Source organism: Denticeps clupeoides, chromosome 17, assembly GCF_900700375.1.
Source record: "Denticeps clupeoides chromosome 17, fDenClu1.1, whole genome shotgun sequence".
NCBI classification, from domain to species: domain Eukaryota; kingdom Metazoa; phylum Chordata; class Actinopteri; order Clupeiformes; family Denticipitidae; genus Denticeps; species Denticeps clupeoides.
In genome coordinates, this window is record NC_041723.1 from 15,108,181 (window position 1) to 15,119,108 (window position 10,928).

Genomic DNA, 10,928 nt, shown 5'->3' on the forward strand with positions numbered 1-10,928 from the left:
GCCACTAGAGGGCAGTAAATATAATTCATAATTCTCTTCTCACGTTTATGGAAATGACACAGTATCGGTATAAGTTCACAAGAAAATGAGAACAGACCATGTCAGACTGTTAACATTTGTTTCCGATATGCGTTTGTGCAATTTATGAAAGAATGGGGCTCGAATCAGGCCGTATGTTGGTTCTCTGTGCCTTGTTCTATACCATTGCATGGACAGACTAAGGGTTTTGAAAATAGAGGGACAAATGGATGGATATGTAATTTCCAAAAATCAAATGTATTTCAGAGGTCATAATTAATCCCAGTGACCCGTGTCACCCGCAGATGATTTGCAGTCCAGGGGGAACATGGACTGGTAAATGGGTGGTAGTAGCCTAGTGGGTAACACACTCACCTATGAACCAGAAGACCCAGGTTCAAATCCCACCTACTACCATTGTGTCCCTGAGGAAGACACTTAACCACTAAGTTGCTCCAGGAGGGACTGTCCCTGTAACTACTGATTGTAAGTCGCTCTGGATAAGGGCGTCTGATAAATGCTGTAAATGTAACATCTTTTTATTGGGTAGTAGTAGCTTAGTGGTTAACACGCTTGGCGTCTGATAAATGCCGTAAAGATTTATTACCACATTGCTTTTTGGTAAATACTACGTAAACTCAAAACCAGTGTTGTCATTAGGAATAGACAAACGACCTTGAATTTAATCCGCAAAACTTTTTCACCTTAAGTCACAGAGAGGAGTTTTGCTGATCTGCCCTTGCTTGGTTAAACACACACAATACCAGCCCCGGTGGCACAAACAGGCAGTATAGCCTTAATAAAGCCAGTTTAGAACATGCATTTGTAAAGGCCCAGTACAGTATTTTTGGGGAAGGGGCATAGGTGGAGGCCAGGGGGTAATGTGCGGTGGGGATTTGTCAGTCATCCCCACATTTAATAATCCCTGGCTCTCCATTTTCTGCTGTTTGTTTATATTAACCTCTGGTTGAACCCACTTTAGAGGCAGCCTTTGTGCCAGAAAGTTCAGTGAACATTCAGCGCGGAAGTGGAGAGCATGTCATCTCGAATCTATTAGCCCACAGGGGAGTTTGCAACAGTCCATGCTCTCTCTCTCTCTCTCTCTCTCTAACACACCCTCACACATGCACTAATGTACACGCACACACTAGGTGAGCTGCGAACGCTCACATTTTCCATACTGATGGCAAGTGTAACTGAGATTATTGCATACAGTGACCTGATTCTGACCTCGCTTGCCTCACTCATGCCGAATAATCTCATCATATCATGCACTACATCACACTATTTCCCCACTACAACTGGCCTTTATTTAGCTTTCATACATTTCAAATGAACACTTAAACTTTTATATGTACCTCTGTTTAAGTGAAGACAAAAAAAAAATCTAAATCAATAATATATTGCCTTAAAGATGCAAGAAAAGAACGAAAAAAAGAAATATCTGAAGGGCACTTTTACTATGGCATGTTCAATGTTTTCCAATAATTAATTTAGAATTGTTTGCATCATTATATTTCACATTTTTGTAATTTACTGACATTTTTTAAGGGATGCTGTAGATGCTTTAAAACCATACTAGCCTTCCTAAAATATGTAATATTTTTCTGATATTTACCATTAGGTGGCAATAAAGAGCAATAGCCCCTCGGAGGAATATGGTGCATAGATTTAGAAGTTGTGCGCAAAGCAAGCGTGGATTGTAAAGAAAAACATCCAAATATTATTTTATATATTCTTCCGTGAATTTTACTCGTTTTGTTCCAATGTGTTTCACAGTTGTTACTGCTTGAAAAAACTGTGAATAAAAAAAGCACATTTCAATATATTTACTAGATGTATAATTACGACCATTTCGCGATATTCGTAGGATTCTTAGAAACAATGTATTTTAAATGTATCCATCCCGTATTTTTCAGATGCCACGTTTGGTCTTATTCTCAATATTGCACCGAAACTCTTTGTTCATCAAGGATTGGAGCACTCGCATCCACATTCGTTTCTATGGAAACGTGTATTAATGGTGCCATACTTGAACTTCACTGTTTTGGCATCATCTGTCCACGTGGAGTAAGAGAGCGTCCCATTGGCCGTGTGTAACCCTCTGACCAATCACAAAACTGATCACGTGCATGTGCTCGCACCTTATTGGTCGAGATCATCGTATCACGCAGGTTGGTAAATAACGCATCGCCTTTTCATGTGGCTCCTCGTCATCGGGCCGTGAGGGACTCGGTCCAATCAGGTGATGAGTTTTGGCCTTCGACTACGCCTACCTCTAAATTGACAGCCCTTTTGCCCAATCATATTACTCACATTCCTGACTGGGCGTGGCTTGGAATTTCCTTGTTTGTCCCACATTGCCAAAGAGGGAGTTCTGGACTGTCCGAAATGATTTTACTACTTTTGAGCATTAGAAAAGTCCGCTGTTTTCATCAGGCCAGACATTCTACCCAGCAGCCGTTTTAGAGGTGAGGCATGTTCAGCGCCGTTCATATCGCGCGTCGTCACCATTTCCACGCTGCTCAGCGTTTCGCCTTCCCGTCCGCAGCTCCCGACATGCACCGCACGCTGAGGGCGCTCGTCGTGCTCGACGACGAGCAGAACGCCGGCTACGGCGCGGGCGACGTCCTGTCCGGACGCGTGTGCGTCGAGGTGTGTGAGCTGACCGCCGTCGAGTCCATCCGGCTCGTATCCAGAGGACGTGGCCGCGTCCGGCAGGAGGAGGCGGAATACTTCACCATCACGCAGACGCTCCTGGAGGCAACAGGTACCGTCTGCTCCTCCACACCACGTGCTAAAACCACGGCGTCGTGCGCGCAAAGCGTGTTGTTGTTGACGAGTGACGTGTCGCCATTTGTTGGTGCAGAAGGGGAGCAGCGCGTCGGTTTGCAGCAGGGTCGCCATGTGTTCCCCTTTCAGCTGGAGATCCCCATGAGGTGGGTGATGGGGGATTATCTGATTCTGTATGAGGTTGGATGTCCTGGATGATGCGGGATGATGACTTCTTCCCCCACCTCCAGACCTTTGGTGTCCTCTTTTGACGGGAAGTACGGGAGAGTGTGGTACACGGTGCAAGCTGTCGTGCGGCGGCCCTCGCACCCTGACCAGAGTTTCACCCGAGAGTTCCGTGTTGTCAGCCACGTCGATCTCAACTCCCCAGTCTTTCTGGTGAGCGGTCACCCCATTCGCCCACACTGCCCCTTTCCTGCCATCCAGCACCGTGGGTGAACATACAGTACAGGCCAAAAGTTTGGACACACCTTCTCATCCATGTTTTCTTTATTTCCATGACCATTTACATTGGTAGATTTACATTTACAGCATTTATCAGACGCCCTTATCCAGAGCGACTTACAATCAGTAGTTACAGGGACAGTCCCCCCAGGAGACACTCAGGGTTAAGTGTCTTGCTCAGGGACACAATGGTAGTAAGTGGGATTTGAACCTGGGCTTTCTGGTTCATAGGCGAGTGTGTTACCCACTAGGCTACTACCACCCTTGATTCTCACTGAGTCTTGAGATTCTCACTGAAGGCATCAAAACTATGAATGAACACATGTGGAGTTCTGTACTTAACAAAAAGTGGAGATCTGGCCTCCACAGTCACCGGACCTGAACCCAAACGAGATGGTTTGTCCTTCAAGACTGTTGGAAAAGCATTTCAGGTGACGACCTCTTGAAGCTCATCGAGAGAATGCCAAGAGTGTACAAAACAGTAATCAGAGCAAAGAAACTAGAATATAAAACATGTTTTCAGTTATTTTTCAGTCACCTCTTTTTGTTAAGTACATAACTCCACATCTGTTCATTTATAGTTTTGATGCCTTCAGTGAGAATCTACCAACTTAAATGGTCATGAAAATAAAGAAAACACATTGAATGAGAAGGTGTGTCCAAACCTTTGATCTGTAGTGACACTGTGGTGGTGTGTTAAATGATTTTTGTTTTTTTTTATTTTATTTTATAAATTCTAAGGTCACATAGCAGCTGCCATAATCTGTGCAGCTCTGGGAAAAGGGAGCACAATAAATGCTTAGAGTGCGGGATATAACTTTGTTTTTTGTTTGTTTTTTTCAGACTCCGGCCTCCAAAAACCAAGAAAAGATGATTGGTGCCTGGATTTTCACCTCAGGTCCTGTCTCACTAAGAGTGAATATTGAGAGAACAGGCTACTGTAATGGTAAGAATAACACATTACCTATTATGTAATGCAATCATATACGTTACAGTATGGAGCAGATTAAGATGTGAAATATTTGTAAACTTGATTTCTGTCCCAATTTTGCCCGATGAACATAGCTGTTACTGCTCCATCTGTAAGATCCGCCTCTGTCTGTTCAAGGGGAGTCCATCCCGATCTTTGCCGAGATTGAGAATTGCTCTTCCCGGATAGTCGTGCCGAAGGCAGTGATCTACCAAACGCAGACCTACCTGGCGTGTGGGAAAACCAAGAGCCACAAGCGAGTTGTGGCATGTGTGAGAGGAAACCACGTTCCCTCAGGAAGCTCTGACAGCTGGAATGGAAAAACACTGAAGATCCCCCCAGTTTCCCCATCCATCCTCAACTCTCCCATCATTAGAGTGGAGTACTCTCTAGCAGTAAGTGTGAGTGATAAAGTGATAAAGGTGCAATCTGTTTTTTTTCTTTTTATCTGTGGTTCTTAAAGCAAAATGCTTGACTGGTTTTATTTTTTTGATTGCACAACATTTTTTTTGCTAAACTTGGTAAATGGCTGAGTAGGCTGGGAAAAGGCTGAAAAGGCACAAGTCAAAGAGACCCATGTCTACAACATACATATGCAAGTGAAGTGACTGAAACACAGCAACACAGCACATGGTGACACAGTGAAATGTGTCCTCTGCTTTTAACCATCACCCTTGGTGAGCAGTGGGAAGCCATGACAGGCGCCCGGGGAGCAGTGTGTGGGGACGGTACCTTGCTCAGTGGCACCTTGGCGGGATTCGATTACGGGTCCGTTTCCGTACCCTAATGGATGTGTCCTCAGGGAAAGTTACTGCAAAGACAAGATTTCAGTAACACGTCTTAATCCTGGGAAGTTCTATTAATAATCAGCAGTCATATTCTTATCTTCATTTTTAACCAAACAAACTGAATGCACAGGGCGGTCTCTTTCACATACACCATTAGCCTGTGTGGATTAGTTTCATAACTTTGGTGCTATTTTTGTTGGCAGCGGATGAGTGGTTAATGACGTTCAGCCTACGAGTGCATGCATAGTATTCCACACTCTATTTTCACACTTGAATGATGTTTTTTTGGACTGGACACAACCACCTTTACTCTGGACGGCAACTTGCCATCAGTCCCGAGACCGTAATGGCCTGGCAGGCCCACTGACGTTCCAGGCATGTAGCAAACACAATGCATGAAATTCCAACTGACTTTCGTGGAAAGTCATTGAGTGAATCTGTACCTTCTGGTCTCTGAATTGGTCTGGTGTGTTTTTATCTCGAGAGTGAGTAACTTTATGCAATACAGTAACACTTCAGACAGTAATATGCTACTTTAAACACTTTAAAACATCCAATAACAGTGCATCTTAAATCTCTTGCTGACATGAGCTCATCGTTGTGTACTATGGCATACCTCCTTATGACGGTCATTGAGATACAGATTACAAACGGGTCAGATACAGTTCAAAACAAAGCAAAATGGAGGCATGTAAAAGGCTGTAGAAAGTTGCTTGGTTAAATGGTCACTTTTGAATGTTTTGTTTTTTCCAAAAATGTTAATTATATTATTATTATTTATTATATTGTAAAACATTCAATTTAAGTTGCGATTAGTGAGTATTATGATATTTTGAAAACACAAAGACAAAAACATGTATAATAATAATCTCACGATTTTGCTCAAGTAATCAAAATGAGCATAATTTAGAATTTTTCATGTAAGGAGGGAGAATTAATTTCTCCGTCTACTTAAGGCTGCGCAGTATGAACAGTATGTGATATAAGTTAGGGCAACGGGCGAGATTTTGATTATATCATCCTACTGCAGAAATATCCTCTCCTCACAAAAATGACAAAGTCGAAAAAAAGTCAGAATTTCGAGTTTGCAAAGAAAAAGGTCTTAAATATCATTAAATCGTTAAAAATGCCATAGACCGTCTAATTAAAATTAAAACAAGGCGGTAATCTGCCGGGTTTACTAAATGCAGCGCTTGTGTTTGTGCAATATGAATTTTATGGCATATCGCACAGCACTAAGTCTAATATGACATATATTATTTCTTTTCTTTCTTTGCATAGGTCAAGGTTCAGATACCAGGTGCCAAGAAGCTGAAGGTGGAGCTCCCTGTTGTGATCGGTACTATACCTTTCAACGGATTTGTGAGCCGGACTTCCAGTGTTAGCAGTCATTTCAGTATGGACATGAGTTGGCTGATGCTGGCACTTCCTGACTTGCCTGAAGGTGAGATTGGTTAATTAACTGAAAATACCTTGTGTCAGATCTGAACCATGTGGTGTCTGTTGTAAAAACAGCAGAAGGGAACACTAAATACTATACAGTAGTACCTACTCTACTCCATGTACTAATGTCGGATTCTGTGGTAACAATGTGGTAACAAGGTATGGCACTACTATTATAACCCTAACAGCACCACCTAACTACATGGATGTAGTCTCAGAAGAGGAGTTTGACATGCATGTCCCCTCCTCGTCCCAGTGTGAGGACCTGGAGAGGCAGCTCAACAGCCCCGTCCTCCTGTATATCCAGGAGTTCAGATTTCAGCCTCCTCCAGTGTACTCTGAGGTGAGAATTCACCTTACATTGGACCTCATTAAACCTTCCTTATTATGCGTTCTGCCCATAACTCTGTGTCTTTCTGTTGCAGGTGGACCCACTCAGGGGAGGTGGTCTAAATTAATGACTGACTTCACATATGGTGAACAAAGTGTTTGGAAATGGTGCCTTATCTAACCAAAGTATTAATGCAGCCCCTTGGGTGGCCTTTCTTACAAATGTTTTCTGCATTTTTAAATGTGGCTTGATTTAATTTTATAAAAATATATATATTGTTACTATTACTAAGTTTTTCCCTCTCATGGCTTTTGCAGAAATTCACAACCAAGGCTTTGTTCCTAGCATTTGTGTTATGTGACACAGAGTCTGTCTGTATAGTACACAATGTTTTTATTATGTTCACAATTCACGTTTTTGTCATTACGTTAAGTCATTATTGTGACTGTGCCACAGTTGGACTGTGCTTAATTTTTGCAGAAGCCAGTTATTGGCACACAGGTCTTGATCAGACTATTTTTGTTTTATGTAAGCTAGTCTACGGAAGCACTTTAATACATTTGCTTAATGCCTGTATTATATATCATATGTGTAAAAAAATATCCGAACTGTGCACAAAGAAAAAGTTTACTTTTTTAGAAGCCTCTTTACCTGTTAATCAGAAACTCAAATGCACCTTAATTCTTATAAGATGACATGAATGTGTGACATCTGGTGACATATTTCACTTATATATGTGCTCTTAAGCTGAAATAAGTTTACTGGGTTTTTGTACTCGTGAAGAACAGTAAAAACAATGTACATGTATGAAACAGTGAAGCAATAATGCAGTAGTTTAATTTCTACTCGAGATGTTAATGTGAATACAAACCCATTGCCAAGTCTTACGTTTGCTGCTTTTAGGCATTGGGCATGTAAAAAAGAAATCAGTTAAATTAAGCTCTCATGTACAAAAAGGGGCACAATGTTATACGTACAATTTGCTTTGGTAAATCCAGTGTTTTTTTTGTTTTTTTGTTTTTTCTTAATTTGTTCATTTTGTAAAGAAAAATAAAAATGTGAATTGGAATATGTGCTTGTGGTAAATGACCTCATTTGTACAGCGTGGTCAGCTGCCTCTGGGTCGTGCATGAACAGTTCGGCCCTTAGCGACAGAAGGTCTAGCAATCCCGGTGAACAAGCATGTAAATCACGCGGTAGTGCGCACGCCTCTGACAGACAGGCCGCCACAACCTCACCTGTCACATACTGCCACCAAGGTCTCCTTAATGTGTGGTAAAGGTCAGTACAGTGTGCACGATGTGAAGAATGGATTATTATTTTTTTTAACAATACAAATCATAACATATTAATACAATAGAATAAATAAGCTGCCAAAACAATGCAGAGAGCGATGAGTAGCTTTGCTTCGAGTGCCAAGGCTTGTGAGTCATCAGGACCCTTGTTCGTTCTGGAGCCTCTGCAGTGGGGACAAGCACCTGAGCTCTTGAGGACACTGTTCCAATACAGGATGTCCTAGACCCAGATCTATGTTCTGCATGTGATCAAAACACAATCCGGACAAGCCACAAGAGACGGAACTGCCAACGTCCATATGCAGAAGTGGTTTTAATGCTGTGGCTGATGGGCGGTCGCCCTTGTAGGTGCCCTTGAAAGTCATTCTGAGGTCTTTGCGTTGATACGCCGCTAATTCTCATCCTGGTCCACGTCTGTTTACCTGCTTTTGGTTCTCATCCAGGTTGTAGAATTTGGTGACTAGTTAGGAAAAGACTAATAACCTGCTCTTCTCCTGCAGTCTGCTTTACCAGCTTCTGCAGCGAGAGATTCCTTTTTACACTGAATATTCTACCTATGCACTGTGGCTCACATTTTGGAAAGACAAAATTAAAAAAATATATATATAGATTAAGAGATTTGTTATAAGATGACATGAATGTGTGACATCTGGTGACATATTTCACTTATGTGAAATATGTCAGCTGAAATAAGTTTACTGGGTTTTTGTACTCGTGAAGAAGAGTAAAACAGTTAAGCAATAACGCAGTAGTTTTATTTCTATAGATTAAGAGATTAAAAAATAATTTCTTTGTATTTATGCGAACTTGAATTTCTAAACTTAAGGTTGTGGTTTTTTTTGTTTGTTTTTTTGAGCAACAGAGAATGTGCAATATTTATTACGACTCTGAATTATTTAAGATGTGGCCATTGCCAGCTGTTACCATCCAAAATGTGTCACCGAACTGGGAAGAAAGCAGAGGACACACACACGCACAAAAAAAAGATGACAACATTCCATCCCAGACAGCCACAACATGCCAACGCCAGTGGAAACGTGGCCACAGGAATTCGAGAGGGAGGAGTCACTGGCACTGGAGAGTCACGATAACCTCGTGCTGTCCAGCCATCAAGTGCTGACTGAGATACGGCGGATAAAAATGCGGCGCTTTTGCTGACTTGGCCGTGGCATCTTTTCTTCCTTCTTCTTCTTCCTTTCTTCAGCATACTGAAATTAACCACAAAAAACGACTCACATGCTGCATTCCGAAACATGCACAGCCTGCACTGAACCCCAGACGCACCTCATTTCAAGACAAAAGTCATTGGCATCTTTTAATTTTGTGTCTCACCAAGTGTCCCGCCGCACAGTTATGTGAAAAGACGGGGACACACCAACTTCTGGGGGGACCAAGTGACTTGGAAAGGATCCACCTCTACCTCACATAGACTCTCCACTGGTGTCCCTCAAGGCTCGGTGCTAGGTCCTCTCCTTTTCTCCCTCTACACGAGATCACTTGGTGAGGTCATTTCCTCACATGGATTATCCTACCATTGCTAAGCTGACGACACACAACTCCTCTTCTCCTTTCCTCCCTCTGATCTACATGCTGCTTCCAAAATCTCTGCATGTCTAACCGACATCTCGTCTTGGATTGCAGCCCATCACCTCCAACTCAATCCCACCAAAACTGAACTACGCTCCCTCCACTGGCTCCCAGTAGCTGCACGCATCAGGTTCAAAATACTGATGCTGGCCTACAAAGCCAAACATGGAGTAGCACCATCCTTCCTCACAGCCCTTATTACACCTCGCACTGCACCTCGTTTACTCCGAGCCTCCAGTACTGCTCGCCTGGTCCCTCCATCTCTGAAGGTAAAAGGAAAACATTCATCTAGACTCTTCTCCGTCTTGGCCCCTCGGTGGTGGAATGAACTTCCCTTCGAGGTCAGAACAGCTCAGTCACTGAGCACCTTCAAACGGCAGCTCAAGACCTTCCTCTTTAAAGAATATTTAGATTAAATTGTAATTTTCTTGTTGTCGAACTTTGTGTACAGAATCTACAACAGAGTGAATAAAATAGATGTATTCATAGTTGGGGTCCTAGTGAACCGGAATTGATCTCTTCATCGATGGTAACTTGAAAGCACGTTGTAAGTCACTCTGGGCGTCATAAGGGCGTCTGCCAAATGCCGTAAATGTAAATGTAAATGGGACCAGATTTATGTTTCCCGTTATTGTCAGCTCTGACACGGCCTGTTACTGAAACAAAGTGTCTCTTTAACCTCTGGTCCCTTCTGGTTTCACAATTTAAATATTAATACTACGAACAGGAACTGAGTTATATAGAACAAGCCTGGGCTAATTATTGAAATATTAAGTTCATTTCATTTATTTATTTTCCATTTATTTTTAACAGCCTACAGTGGCTTCTCGGTAAGACTATAGATTTTTAAAAATGATATCTGGCTGTATTCCACCTAGGGCTGACTGGGACAACCCTGCCACCTACTGGTCCAGGACAGTGTCCAAATTCTTCTCCACAGCTTACATGAACATTATCCTGATGGAGTCAGGGGGATGTATGCCATACATTTACATTTACATTTACATTTACATTTACATTTACATTCCTTATTAGATGCCCTTATCCAGAGCGACTTACCTAGTGTTATCCACTAGGCTACCACCACCCCACACATCAATATTACATTGGGCTACGTTATTGACAAAGCATGCTAGGGTATAGCAAAAGTGCCCATGAAAATTCATTTTAAAATTCCTTTCGTGAACGTACCATGCATACAATGGCAGAAAATCAGATTTTGAACTTTATTGTCTTGTAATTGCCTGATGATCAGGACG

General features: G+C 42.3%; 1 protein-coding gene across 1 annotated transcript; it reads left to right on the top strand.

Annotated features, from left to right (window-relative positions):
• The first annotated feature begins 1,802 nt into the window (after positions 1–1,802).
• On the top strand, positions 1,803–7,835 carry LOC114767032 (arrestin domain-containing protein 4-like). Its single transcript, XM_028958498.1, has 9 exons — positions 1,803–2,489; positions 2,570–2,788; positions 2,888–2,957; positions 3,042–3,189; positions 4,099–4,201; positions 4,364–4,620; positions 6,295–6,457; positions 6,645–6,799; positions 6,882–7,835. The coding sequence occupies exons 2-9, from the start codon at positions 2,578–2,580 to the stop codon at positions 6,912–6,914; spliced, it is 1,140 nt and encodes a 379-aa protein (XP_028814331.1). The 5' UTR covers positions 1,803–2,489; positions 2,570–2,577; the 3' UTR covers positions 6,915–7,835.
• The last annotated feature ends 3,093 nt before the right edge of the window (positions 7,836–10,928 follow it).